The 16,001-nt window shown below is 23.5% G+C and overlaps 3 protein-coding genes across 3 annotated transcripts; 2 read left to right on the top strand and 1 right to left on the bottom strand.

Moving 5' to 3' along the window:
• Window positions 1–1,974: 1,974 nt before the first annotated feature.
• On the bottom strand, window positions 1,975–3,205 carry PVX_112710 (Pv-fam-d protein; the record flags this gene model as incomplete). The annotated part of the gene is made up of 2 exons (XM_001612606.1): window positions 1,975–2,928; window positions 3,122–3,205. The coding sequence occupies 2 exons, from the start codon at window positions 3,203–3,205 to the stop codon at window positions 1,975–1,977; spliced, it is 1,038 nt and encodes a 345-aa protein (XP_001612656.1).
• Window positions 3,206–7,879: 4,674 nt separating this feature from the next.
• Window positions 7,880–9,157, top strand: PVX_112715 (Pv-fam-c protein; the record flags this gene model as incomplete). The annotated part of the gene is made up of 3 exons (XM_001612607.1): window positions 7,880–7,904; window positions 8,027–8,856; window positions 8,984–9,157. The coding sequence occupies 3 exons, from the start codon at window positions 7,880–7,882 to the stop codon at window positions 9,155–9,157; spliced, it is 1,029 nt and encodes a 342-aa protein (XP_001612657.1).
• Window positions 9,158–11,295: 2,138 nt separating this feature from the next.
• PVX_112720 (variable surface protein Vir12-related) lies at window positions 11,296–13,029 on the top strand (the record flags this gene model as incomplete). Its single annotated transcript, XM_001612608.1, has 2 exons — window positions 11,296–11,313; window positions 11,530–13,029. The coding sequence occupies 2 exons, from the start codon at window positions 11,296–11,298 to the stop codon at window positions 13,027–13,029; spliced, it is 1,518 nt and encodes a 505-aa protein (XP_001612658.1).
• Window positions 13,030–16,001: the final 2,972 nt, after the last annotated feature.

A 16,001-nucleotide genomic window follows, 5' to 3' on the forward strand; every position in this document is an offset into this window, starting at 1 on the left:
TAAGAAATATGTAGAAGTATTTAAATAATATCTATGATAATTTATTTATAATACAAATAATGAAAATTCTATTCCTCTTTTGTAACTTTTTATTTTAATTTTTATTATAAATTAAATATATTCAACGCTTTAGTGCAATATTCTGCAAATTTGCATACGTTTCCATTTATTTTTTTTTTCCATATAACTATATTGCCATTTTTGGTAGCAGTTATTTTATCTCGTGCTAAATTGCACCATTTCTCAAACGGTGAAAATGAAACGTTAGCAGTATTACATATATATCAAAATATATTCCAAAAATGTCTTTTAATTTGTTTATTAAAAATAAATAAAAAGAAATCGGTCTTATATAATTTATAAATAGATCTTAATAAAAATAATAACTCTGCAGACGCAAGACATTTTTTTTTTACCATATTTTGGGTTTCCTATTTTTTTAAAAGATTAAAAAAAATAAAATGTTAGAATTAAATAATCACAATGGTCCAATTTTCTGTTTATTTTTATAACTTATGATAAATTGTTCAATTAGAAAACACTCAATTTTGTTAAATTATTTTTTTTTTTTGTTCCATTTTATTTCCTATTTTGTATAGAATTTTTCTTTCATTCACGCATTTAAAATAGAAGAAAAAGGAATAAAGATTGTATTGCAAAATAAAACGCGAAATTACCTTTTTCATTGCTTTTGAATTAAAATATAGAAACGGAAATTTAATAGTTTAAAAAAAAAAGAAAACTTTGGCATTTTTTTTTCTATATTTATTAATATACTAGTCTAAAAATAAAGTTTCAACTCTGTCTACATATACGTATCATAAGAATTATTGTCAAAGGAATGCTAATTCGTCTACTTAAAAGGATGATATAGAAAATAATGTTTATTTTTTTAAAATACTTATACCTAGTTATGTAGTCACCTAAGTAAATATATAATAACACCATAATCCATTTTATCTATACTACTGCTTGTACAATCGCGTATAAGAAAAATTTTAGAAAATGGAAAAATGGAAAAAATAATTATGTCAGGATAAAACATCGCGGAACGCAATCACTTTCTATAATGCATGTATCATTAATTATTCTGCGAGGACATGTTTCAATACTTTAAACAAATACTCAAAACAATTAACATGGGAATATGAGGCTATGGTGCATGATGTTTTTTCCTTTTATTTGTATTATTAAGATTTAAATAGGATAGTTACATTTATACATGTGGATATGATCACTTTGTAATATTGTATAATTTAATCTTGGTGTGCAGATTTTTTTCTATAGATAACAAAAGTGATAATGTAAACACATTATTAAAGTTGTTCACATTTTCTGTGCACAAAATAAATGTGATAATTTCGTTACAAATATAGCACATGGTGATGCCAATATGAGTCACCTTATATATATAATCATCTTATGTTAAAAAGACATTTAAAAAATATTTCCATAAAGGCATTCATGCTGATAATGCTCTTGTATATGCGTGAATTCTTCATGAAAAAAGCAATAGTCAAAATAGTATAATTTATAGTACTTATTTCTTTAAAAGTTTTCTTAAAGTATTAATGAAAAAAAAAAAAAGATTATTAATACAATTTAAACTTGGTGTACAACATACTAAAACAAACACATGAATCTTTAAGTTCGTTTCATGCAAATATATAGTAGCATAAAGGAATTTGTTTTTTATAGCATATTTTTCACACATGAATTGTGCATATTAATTTAAATAACACGTTCAAATGATAATCCAAAACATGCTTTAGGAAACTAAAAAAAATACTGTCAAACGAATTTCATTTTTGAATAAAGTGAATTAAATAAATATATCATATATGCTATAGCTGTATTAGACACACGCATAAACATACTGGTCCCCTTGAATATATACTATTCCGAGTATATGCTCAAATTGCGACATAAAAGTTTAGAGATCTATAAAAGCAATATATGTGGATTCGATTTTTTTTATAATATAGGGCGTTTCCTGTATTTTACATAATGTTTTATAATTTTCTTGCATTTATCATACTTAATCTGATAGTAGAGGCCCAAAGAAAAAGATAACAATAATGATACAATATACATTTTAAAAACTGAAGCGGAACAAGCAGCAGTAATACCAAAAAGACAACCAAATAACATTTGTGGCATTATTACGACAGCAATTGTACCAAAAATGATAAGAGGTAAAAATATTCTATATTGTTTTATATCGTTAAGCAATTTTTTATATCCACTTCTGTATTTAGCGCTATACTTTTTACTATAACCATAACCACGAATGAAATCACTTTTCATGATATTTAACATATCTGATTCGACTGTTTTATCAATTCTTTTTAAAAGTCCACATATTCCCAATTCGGTAACTTTTTTGTATTTATGCTCTCGTATTAACTTATCGAATTCTTTTTCTTCATTTATAGCATCCGATATTGTAGAGTATTTTTCATTTTTCAATATATCAAGTCCACTGTTGTAAAGACTGTCATTCGACATATAGTTGATACTTTCTTCAGAATCGTATACTCCTAAATCATCAAATATGCTATCTTCAGAGACATTTCGTTTTAATTCATTTAATGGCCTTTTATAATTTTCTTCAAAATTTGAAAGGCTAGATACACTTTCAGAACTATCATCGCGTATTAATGTATTAAGGGTCCTTTGTGCATTTCTATCGTCTGTTAAAAAATTTAATTCGTTTCGAAAACTTTCATCATGCATTAAAGCATTTAAGTGTTTAGAAAATTCATTACCATCTTTCTCTAATACGTTAATAATTCTTCCTTTTAAAGAATTATTTTTTGTTTCTTCTCCTACGTTAACTCCTCCAAAGAGCAGTCTACTCGTTCTAACACCTAATAATGTGCCGTTTTGGCTGTTTCTTCCATTCTGTAGTTCACAGAAGCTAGATGCCTAAAATGAAGGATAAATGATTCAGAAATTTGTGAAAAAGGCTTATTTTTAGAGAGAATTAGCATTTTTCTTTAAAAAACGCACATTATAATAAGTATACAAATTAAAATGTACATATATATGTATAAACTAAAATGTACATATAAATATATATTATACTACGCGAAATTCGTAAATTCAGTTGGTTTCGTACCTCGTAGGAACAATTCCGAACACTTAATACAAGGGCAAACGCAGCAATTTTCGTGAAAAAAAAATTAATTATTTTTACGTTCATCTGGGATAAATTTAAAGATACGAACAGGGCAGATTAGTAATTCTATATTGATCTATTTTAGAATTGTTCCGCGATACAGAATAATTCTTCGGACATATTACAATTCTGCGTCCTAATTTTTTATTTATTCATAATATAAAATATTTCAACTTTAGTTAAAGTTATGCAAAACGTATATTATTAAATTACAGTAAATGAAAGATAAAATGTTAAAAGAAAATATTTTATAAAGTATTCTATGCAACATTATCGCTAATTAATATGCCGTGAATTATGTAAAAATAATAGATCTAAAATGTGATCATATTTGATCTAAAAAGTCGTATATCAGTTCGTTATATTTCTAAGACAACATTGCTTGAAAATAACATTTAAAAAAAAATTTATTTATATGTAAAAAATATATATTATGCACTATAAATCGACGACTCCTTTAATTTGTATGCAATATTGTAAAAAATATAATTGATCATTTGACATGTACATTATAGCAAAAATAAGTATTATTTTTATTCACGGCAAAAATTAAAAAGTGAAGAATTTTAAAAGGACTTCCAAATTTTTTTCATACTAAAATTCTACATAAATTAATTTTGACAATTTTACCATATGCAGCGGTTTTAATAAATGCATTTACAGAAATAAAGCGAGAAATATTTTTTCGCAAGCTAAGAATGTACATTTATTTCAATATTTAACGTTATATTTACTACGCGCATTTATTTTTTTAGAACAAAATAATTAATAAACAATAAAATAAGGGTTGTAAAGAATTTTTTTCATCTCACGTTTCACTTTTTAATTATAGTTTTTTTACATAGATCAATATTTTTAAAGTGTTATATTTCCAAAAATTGTAGTAGACAACGGTTTATTTTTTCGTATTTCTGAATTGTAAATATTTTTGCAAACTGAAAAATTCTAATATAAATACTTCAAGAAAGAAGAAAACATTTTTTCAGCAAACTTAAAGATTCATCTTTAACATTTATGCTAACATGCAATTAATAATATAGAACAAAAATGAATGAAAATATAAATAATTTGTACATACGTACATACATGTATACATGTATATATTTCACAAAGTTGTAAGGAAAAGGTGCTTTTAAATATTTAATTTTTACTTTTGCGCATTTTCAAATTTCTGAATTATCTTATATTGCATTATTCATCAAAGCAAATAGATATAAATAATACAGAAATTTGCTGATTTGACTAGGCGTATGAAGATAAATGATTATACCTGACGCATTCACTGTAAATATGATATAAGACATGATTTTTTATATACAAAAATAAGTTATTAATTTTGGTTCTGCTTAATCGAGTAATCCTTTTTAATGTTTGAAAAGCGATAAATTATTTACATTGTTTGCTCAAATAAATCATTAATTTGTTATATTTATCGGAATAATTATTTTGTAAATTTCAATTCTTATGAATTATATTTTTTATACATCAATAAAAACTATCCTATGGAAGAATTTTTTTTTAAAGACATTTTATGATTACCAATTTAAAGGCAAATTATGTTGATGCATGTATAATATCATTCCTGTTCCAATATAACAGTGTTACATATTTATCGCATTTCTTACAGTAATTTAAAATATAATATTTTTTCAGTTAATTCTTAAAATAATTAATCATTTTACATATGTTGTAAAATAAAGTTTCTTTAGAACAATTTCAATAAATATAGTCAACAATTTCGCTCTTGCAACAGCCAAAAATGGATTGTAAAAATTTTACATATTACGGTTAGTAGCAACCTCTAAAGAAGCAAAAAGTGTAAGAGGAAACCTTTATCTTTCTACTAGTGTCTACAGGACAACTGTTCTGCATTTATTCTACTGAAACAGTTAAACGGATTAATGCATAGCTGTCATAAGAATATTAAAACTTATTCATTTTAAAATGTGCATACAACACCTGTTGAGATTATTTACATCCTAATATCATTTTCAATTCTGACATTAAATAGAGGAGATAATTTCAAACAGTATAACGCAATTAAAAAAATTAAATACTCAAAAAATTTTAATTTTTGATAGCTTAAATGAATAAAATTATGTATATCATTGTTGTGGCAACGTTAAAACAAAAAAAGTATAAATGAACAAAACGAATAATAAAAAAAATTATATTTCTTTTAAGCATTATTCCTGAAAAACCGAAACATATTTCCCAAATGCATTAATATTAATCGACTGCTCCTTCCATTTTTGTGTAATTTTTATAAAACTACGCTTGAACTATTGTTACGTTTAATGTAATAACGTATGAAAAGTAATGTACCTAGTGATGATTCTAAAAAGTATTTCATTTGATAACAAAAAATGTAAGACTATTCATTATTTCTCCTTTTCTATCACATAATATAAATTACGTACAATTAGAGTAACGTTATTTCAGAAGTAGATATAGCGAAGCAAAAGAGATAGAAAAGAAAAATGAAAAAATAAATATATTTGGCTATGTCTTATATACTTTTTTTACTATTTACCATTCGCCGTTCGGAAACTCGTAAAGTAGTGAGATATTAAGGAATAAAAAATTAAACAGAATGTTCATCAATAACATAAGCAGAAGAGGCCAAGGAACTTTTCCAGATGTGCTAATACAAATGCTTGTGATAGGCGATTAAATGTTTGCTTATTGCCATGCATGACAATTGCAACTATTTTGTAACATATAATAAAACGTTATTTACAACTTGCACATTAACCCATAAGGGAATCATTTTCTTAATGTACAAATCTATTTGATAGGTAAAAAACTGAAACAGAGCTATTTACGCATAATTACATATCAATTTTGTGTAAAAATATAAAGAACATTTTGTTTATCACTAATTTGCAATTTTTTTAGTATTATTAATTCATCAAAACATAGCATATAAACCACTACACGTAAAATGAATAGCTCCTATTATGTAACCATGGTAAATATTTTGGGGTACCCAATGATACTGCTAAAAAAGTAGCAGCGTATTTTTATTTTCCAATGTTAAATTCAAAGATACACAACGCTTGGGCACATTAATAAAAAAAAGGAAAAAGTGCAATAATAAATATGTTTATAAAAAATAAAATATTATTAGCAATATGTTAAAAATAGCAAAATAACTATTTTTATTCTTATTAAACAATTGCAAAATTAAAAAAAATTATTATTTATTGATAACGATGGAGTAAAATGTAAAAAAAAATCAGCCCCTTCAAGCAGAAAATAAAAATTTGTATAATAAAATTTAAATGTCTAAAAATATGGTGTAACTGAAAAAGTTATCATATTTAAGGAAACAATAACAAAAAAAATTTTTATTTAATATCATTAAAATGTTTTAAAAAATTTTCCAAATGTCATCACAATTATATTATTGTTAATTCGTGTTATGTATCATATAATGAACAATAAGTGTTACGAAATAATCCATTTTGTGACTTTATAAATTAGAGTATTTGTCATGCCAAGTTACATAAAAAAATGATTTGAAAATGTGTCGACAAAAAAAATTGTTATAAAGATCAATTCCATAATGCACTTACCATTTTATTGACAATTCTAAAATAAACAAGAACAATTCTAAGAATTTCCAGCAATTGAAAAAAATATATATTTATATTAGATGCATGTAAATATATTTTCCCTTTACCAAAAATGTGTGATTTTTCAATATTATAGTATATAATAAATGTATAACTAATTTATTTGACATTTTTAGATATTTCTGTAAGTAACATGTATTATACTCTTTGCATTAACAATTTTTGGAGAATACATATTTATTCATATTATTAGTATATAAAATTTTAAAAATATTTATTCAGTTTTTACGTGCATCTATGTAAATCTTTATATTTATGTTTACTCTTCACATTTTTACTAAGATATACATGTTTTTTTTTTTTTTCTCATTTATATATTTATAAAAGTGCATTATTATTACAACACAATTAGAGTATATTAATGATGAACAAAAAATACACCAAAACTGCAGTGGGTAAGTAATCAGAAAATAGTGTAAACTAATGTGCAATGTTAATATAATAAACCATTTAGCGACTAACGCAACTTATATTTACATGTGCATACTTGGAATAATATATTCATTCAACCTCATATTTATAGTGCTAATTTAGTATCATTAAAGATAAATAAAAATAAAAATTATAAATACTGCTAATAGCATTTAAATAACAGAACAATTCCATAATACTCCAACCAGATAACACACACGCATTTGTTTTTATGCATGTAAATAACCACTTATGTCAAATATACACGTTTGGAATAATCATAAAATATATTGTAACCCATGATATTTATATGTACTATTAACCTTTAAAATTTGCTAAAACAAAACAGGAACTTTGCACTTTATGTTGTGTTTATTTTATTTTTCAATTGAAAAAAACAAAATAATATATAATTAAAGCGTATATTAGTGTAATAATATATGTATTAGACAAAAATATACAACTGTTAGTCTTGCCTAAAAAAAGACCATAAAATATTTTTTAATAGTACTTTTATTATAATTTTAGGAAAATAATAGAGACTATTTATATATAATATCGTATAATTCTTTCCTCTAATACATTTTACATTGGCAAATATATTGTTGTAATTTTCCCTTTTAAATTTGAATAAAATTTTTATCTATCAATGGATAACTCTAAAAAAGGCAATCGTTTATATTTTAATTAGTAAATTTGTCTCTCGTATAATTTTATATTAATACTCGAATTTTATTAATGCATATTAAGGAATGAATACTGATATATATATTATTGTTTTATATTTATTTTACAGTTAGGGAGGATCTACTTTCATATAGATATAATTTTGACTTATCAACAAGTTTCTATTATAGAAATGGTCTTAAACTTATCGAAGAACGCAGAATAAACGCTATTAAGAAGTGGTTGTCAAACTTCGAAAATAAGTTATCTGATTATTTAAAAAAAAAAAAAAATGTATGGGACAAAATTAACCGCGAGAAACGCTGTAGAGATTTAAATAATATGTTAGATGTTATATCAGAAAAAACTGAAAACTTACGTATACTTGACCTATTTTTTTTGTCACATAAACTAAATGAAACTGCCATTACCTTACTAAATAGAGATAAAGATTTTAATTGCATAAGGAAACTTGATAATATCGAAAATCCCCATAAATATATTACAAAAAAGCTGGATGACTTATGTGAAGATATTTATTATTTAAATGATAATAAGGCGAAACTTATAAAAAAGGATAAATGTGATTCTATTCTTAAGTATATTACAGATAAAAAAAATGAAATATTTAAAAAAATTGCTGATGACGGTATCCAAGATAAGGATATTTTTGGTTTTTGTGAAAAATGCACACGCGAAAGTATAGAAAGTATGCTTAAAACAATCAATTGCACAATTGAGGAGTCTCCTGCAGCAGAAAAATTACAAGAATCGGGGGATCTTGCAGAGACCGAAGCTGATAAAGCTGTAATGGCTCCAGTAGAAGATGAACAGGAAGTGGATGAATATGCACATGTATTGGAAGACTCACCATCAGCATTTGAAATACCAGAAGACATTAAAACATATGGTGCTCTTTCAGCTGCCGGAACATTTTTCGTTTGTTTACTTTTTTACAGAGTAAATTACAATCATCCAAAAATAGATATAAATATCCTTTATAATTATCATGATACATTTTCGTAAAATATATAGTTATGACATCTATATATTTTTTTAAATAATTATTTTTCCTTCTATAAAATAGGCTAGATCAGCAAACTCTATGTTTAAACGAAGATCGTCAAGAAGAAATCAATATGTAAGTTCTTATCCAGGTAATACAGATTTTGACGCATTATTGAATGATTTTGAACCTGGAAGTGCGCGTTTATCAAATTCTGAATATCATATACCATATGGTTCTGAAATGAATTCTTAAACTGCTCTTGTAAAGAAATTGTAGCTTAGTTTTAAGAACGCCCTTATGATGTAATAATACCGAGTTATAAAAGAAGCTATGTAGCAAATACAGATAAGAACATTAAAATGAACATAAAGATTAATTACACAATTAGGGTAATGGAAAATAACTTTTTCTATATAGATCTTTCGATCTAAGTTCTACATAAAATATCCAATATGTGGTAAAGTTTTAAAAATTTTATAAATTATAACCGGTGATAGTGCAGAAAGTTAATATTAATGTACTGTTTTTAAGAATTCATAAAATATGAAAAAAAGAATTAAAAAAAAGTATACATTCATAACCGTATAGATAACCTAATATAGATATACAAAAATTCCTCACGAAATATTTATCAAGCATTATTATTAATTAGGGAGATGTTGAATTATAATAAGGTAAAATTTTAATATATATAGTATTTCGATATGAAACTGTATTAGTTGCAAGTACAGAATAGATGCATAATATAATAATATTTGAAGAGAATAATATACACCTAAAAAAATGATGGAATACTTAAATAATGTAAATTAAAGCCAATTATAGTTAAAAGAATTAGGCAATTTCCAATATATGCTATAAAAACGGTGATTCTATGCAGCTGAATTCATTCGTCAAAGTTTTTTATAATTAAACATTTATCGTAATTAAACTAAACATGTATATGAATATTCAAACAAAATATATACTAAAAGAAGTTCAATAATATTCACTTATAAAGATACACTTACTTATTTTCACTTTTGCCCAAAAAATAAAAAAAATAATAAAACTTCTTATTATTCATGATGAATAAATGGAAGAGATGCTTTTTTCCTGTAACTAATAACAATTCATTGTGATTCTATCATTTTATGAGTTTCAATTTATTTTCCACTTAATAATATTAAGGTAATACAATTGTAAAGTACACGAAATTTATATAGCCTATTAGCATATTAAATTATATCAACTTGTGTATAGAAGATGATACCATTATTCAGTTAAATGTATTTATGCTCTGTAATAACATATGTATTGTATTACTTGTTATCTCCATCATTTGTATTAAATAAATAAAAAATAATAGAAAATATTTAATTATAAAAATATGATCATACAATTTTACACCGGAATTATTATATTTACCGATAATAAAAATATATTGCAAAAGTGTAATATGCTATGCATTGTATGTAACTCTTACATTAATTTAACAGTTCCATGTATCATTGCATCTAATTTACTACTATGTTGGTACATGACAATTATTTTTTCTTCCCTTTTTTGTGAAATTTTTAAAATAACAAAAATTGGCATGTTTTTAATTTTAAAAATTATAACATTCTTTTCTTTGGTATATATATTAAATAAAATTAATAAAAACATTTTAAATGCTAAAACTACCTACTTTAATTGCAATATTATAAAATGATGTGCTTTTTCCATTATATAGAAAAAATGTAATCCAATAATAATATCTATGTGTTCATATGAACATCAATAGGTATTGCCTTAATTGCACTTTCATTTATTATAATTAAAGGAATTATGAAATAGAAAATGTATTTCACTTCATAAAAGATTCAACTTGACCATTCCTGCAGGTATTTATTAATCATTCAAATAAATATGTAATTAATAACACTCATTTGGCTAATAATAGAAGAAAATTTACGAAAGTTAATAATACCTGAGGAATAGTTAGATTCATTTAAAATATGAAGTGTTAAATCAAAAGTTAAAAAGAAATTGTTATAAATAGGCTCGAAAATTTCTTATTTTCATAATAAGTTATAATTAATATAATTCACATTTTATAAGGAAAACTATGATTACTATTTGATCCCTTAAACATCTGATGTGGATCAAAAATAAGAAAATATTTAAAATTTTTATTTTTTAAGTATAATTAATAGAACCATATATTATATTTAAAAATAAAAAATTAGCACAATAACATTTTGTGAATTGAAATTACATTTTAAATAACTGTAATGCTTTTATTACATTTTGGTAATGAGGGTCAAAAAGTGTTTTTTTATTCTATATTATTATAGCTGCAAAAATTTAAATATGGATTCATAATTAAAAAATATATCATACTATTAGATATCTATGTAATTTGAAAAATGCACATAGAAAAATATGTATTGTTATATGGATGATATTTTTATTTATTCCACTTAATACAAATTAAAATGGCAACATCAAGCAGTGATATTTGGGTATGTATTCATGTGTAACAAAAAAATGGTTAATAACACAGTGTACAAACATTTTTGTATTGAAATGTAAAAAAAATTACATCCTCATAATAAATATCTTATCATTAACATAACGCATTACTTTCTTCCCATTTTTAGAAAGATATTTTAGTTGGAACATCTTCAAAAAAGATCTATGATGAACTAAATCAGGATGTAAATAAAAATGATTACGATAGGTTTTGCCAAGAGTTCAAAACTGATGAAAATGCAGAAAATGATAATTTTAAATTGTGTAAAAAAATTGCAAGAAATGCAGAGAATTTATCTAAAATGGGTGTTACAGATGCATATAGATATCGTTGTACTCATTACAGACATTGGGTTTATGATGAATTACATAATCTCTTAAAAGATAAAAAAGGAAGTTCTGATATACAAGACTTTATTAATAAATTAATATATGCACAAAAATATATTATATTATGGTATGGAGAATATGGTTGTCACTTTAATTTTCATTTTAAAGATTTAGAAGAATTGGAAGAGAAACAAGAAGAGAAACGTTTGTATGATTATTTTCAAAATTATTCGTCTATTAAAACTTATGATACCTGTAATAGGGTTGAACTAGCAAAATATGAGGTTTACCTTCGTGATATTTCTGCACTATATGAAAAATATAAAAATAAAAAACAATGTTGTCAAAATTTATGGTGGAATAATTGCATAAACTATTTTAATTGTCATGATGATTATAACCCTAAAAAATTATTAAATTCTTTAACAAAACGTGGTACTCAAAGCTGTGATAACATAAAAAAAGATGATAAATCATTGAACCCTCCTGAACAAAAGAATTCTCAAAATTCCGAAGATAATATTATGAATAAATTTCATTATGCTAGGTGTAAAAATATAACTAAGGATATGATGACATGTAATATACTTCCAATAAATTTTAAATCTCCCAAAAATATTTATAAACCTTTCCAGATTGCTAACTGCGAAGATAAAACATGCACGTCTATTCCAGATATACATCTACAACCTGATAAACTTCCGGAATTTATAGCCCCTGTAACAGATAGTAAAGAAAAACCGATACCTAAATTTCCAAGTAAAGATTATACCATTTCACAATCTAATGGTGACACTATAATTGTACCTAAAGAAAATAAATATAGGTATGTATTTACGTTTAATCGTCCTATAGAAGAAAAAGATGCAAGTCCCTTAGAGGAAAATACGAAACCCTCAATAAAATGGATGTTTGGTAAGGGAGAATTGAATTGTACGGATGATGATGCGAGTAAAGATAAATACGAACTCTGCAAATACGTAAAAAATCTAAAGGAAAGTCAAAGGAAATTAAAGGAACAATATAAGGGAAGCCATGAATTAGCTGATATTATGTCTAAATTTTCTAATACTATACCACAAGTAAATGGTGATGGAAGCATTATTCACAGCAATCCTGATGAAAACACAGATTCAGAAGGTATCATATTTCCTGATAGTGATGACTATAATATAGATATGTCAGAAGATGAAAATAACATATTTTACAACATTCTTGTACGTATTGGTTTAGTTGCATTTCTAACCCTAGGATCAATTTTTCTTTTTTTCGCTTATTATAAGGTAAATGAAGATTAAGTTTTAAAGTTCTAATAATTAATGTTTCAATTTATATTTTATTTCGATTACAAATTTTATAATTTAAAAAAATTGTATTATCAATTTTATGTATTTCTCATTTTTGTGTTAGTATACTCCAATTGGATCAATTATACATAGGAAGTTATTAAGAAGAAAAAGAGTTCAGGAATATACGCACAACCGCGTGAAGCAAATGCCAAAGGAGCAACATAGAAATACTTCTACATGTCCAAGAAACAGGCCATATCGTCTTGCTTATCAAACTTCATGAGATTGATAAAGCAAAAATATCATCTAATAAGGCATAACGAATAAGAAGCATAATAAAAAGGCTAAGAAAAATGTTATCTGCAGTTCTATAAATTAGATAATGAAACTAATTTGTTTAAAAATATTTTTCCTTTCAAAATTGATAACATTATTTGTATAATTTTTTAGTGTTTTTATTTTTAAGTATTTCCCATATTTTACAATGATTCCAAATACATAGTATATTACTTCTAATAGTATTGTCACATTTTTTTTGTTTATCAATAAAATTTATTTTGCTCATAAAATCAATAATTATATATACTCAAATACGTATTTTTGGTACCAGCACTTTGCATATTTCTCTATGCAAGTTAGATTTTTCTTTATCACCATATACTTTTGTTTTGTTCTATTATTTAAACATATATATTTTTTTAAATTGAATTATTTTTAATTTTTATGTTTTTTTATGGTATAATTAAGTCCACTCTTTTTCACCCATATATGGGGAACATTAATTAAATTTACGGTATAAAAAAATTTTGTTTACGATGAATTTTGTAAGGATTTCTTTCTTACATTATTAATACTGCTATGAATATTTCTCTTCACAAGAATATATACATATATGTTGACAATTCCCTTTGAACATATGTATAATTTTTAATACATCTTATTTTTATAAGTTATTATACAATCATGAATAAATCGTTGTTAAGTGTTATTAAAATAACCATCGTAGTCCACTTATTTAACAACTATAAATATTTTGTTCAAATTAAATGCAAAATTTATGAAAGTAGAGAATAACTTGACATTAATAATAACATAAAAAATATAGTACTATAAAAAATTAGGCTTTCGTTAAACAATAAATGTGCTTACATTAAATTTGATTTCCCTATATTTAAAAAATTGAAGTTAATAAAACGTGGCTATATAATATAAATATGTTTTATTTAATAGATATTTGGTCCTACCATAACTGTATATATATTAATATCATTTTTTACGTAATTTGTTTTTTAATTAAAATGTATTTTTCTAAAATAAATAACCATCATTAATTTTAAGGATATTTAGTTTTATTTAACTGAATTATTCAATTCTTTAAAGTGTTTTGCCAATACCATTTTACTATAAATTTTACCATTTGGAATTATTAAAAGTTCATGGCTTGTAATAATCAAACAATTATTTTAATTTTGATTTTTAATAAAATTTTAAATAGAAAAATATATGTAATAAAATTCATAATATATTTTAGTTATATGTAAAAAATTATTTAACATTTTTTTTTATGGGTTAATATTAGAAATATGTTATAGTACTAAAAATACACAGTAAAATTGAATATGTTCTTTTCATTGTAATATATACATATTTTCAACTAATGGTTAATGATTTAATTTTTTTATCCTTTGCCAAACACTATAGGCATATTCTGGCTCCCTTTTTATATATTAATGATTTGATGAATCGTAAAATAAAGAATTCACATCAATATAAAAACATAACATTTAAAAGTAATATTTTATTTTTAAGATAAATGAGGTAGGTATTGGGTAAGCGTGAAACATTTGGTAAAACTACTACGGTGAATTTTCAGTGATGATATATGGAATTGTTTTGAAGATTTTCCTAATTATATTATTTATTTATACATTAAATTATATTTAATGATAGAATTTATTGACATTTTCCCAAGTATATATATTATTATAAATTTAATTGTTTCAGTTATTATTATTATTTTTAATACTATTTATATTGCACATAAAAGTCATATAAACGTAAAGCAATCATTGCATAACGAACATATTATAAAATCCTATAAAAAAAAAAAATACAATAATTGTAAAATAAAATAAAATAAAATAAATGTTAAAGAAACCAAAAAAAAGTAATATACATTGTAAGGTATATTTTTAAAAGATTTTGTGACTGATCGCAAACTGTATAATATGAAATTCCAGCAGTTATTAGTAGTTATAGATATATTTATAGAATATATATTCCTCCATCAATAGAATTATTTTAAAAATTAATAGAATAAATATTTAATAATATTAATGAAATCTCAAATATATTTACAAATTTATCCATAATAAATTATTATTTTTTATAATTTGTCACCAAAAAACGATAACAAAATAGAATATATAAAAACATTTTTCCAAATTAAAGGGAACCCGTGTTATTATATTTATATTATTTTAGACTTACTTAATTATTTAGAATCACATATAAAGTAGCAGTTACATTTGAATTTGTATTTTATTATATATATATTTTAAGCGATGTATTTATACTTTTTTATTCTATTTAAATTGAAATAAATAGAGAAAAGGATTCGATATCCACTAGATGGATTTGCCAATTTATAGAAAATATTATTATAATAAAAATTCAATTTTGTAATAAGACATTTATGTAAGTAAATAAAGTGCCTTTTATGATTTTATTATGAAAAAATATTATACTTATAAAGAAAAGGAATTTATTTGGCGTCCTGATGTATATTTTTAAATTATAGTTCTTCTTTAACATATTTAATTTAGTTTTTTTTCAAAAGCACCTTTAACTAACAGTATAAGATGTATTGTTTGTTATTATAATTAAAAAATTGATAGTATAAAATTTAATTGTATATATTAACACTAAAGAATGTATAATTTTAGGGTAAATATATGTTTATTTATGAGGAAGTAATTTCC

This window comes from Plasmodium vivax, genomic scaffold (assembly GCF_000002415.2).
Source record: "Plasmodium vivax scf_7167 genomic scaffold, whole genome shotgun sequence".
NCBI classification, from domain to species: domain Eukaryota; phylum Apicomplexa; class Aconoidasida; order Haemosporida; family Plasmodiidae; genus Plasmodium; species Plasmodium vivax.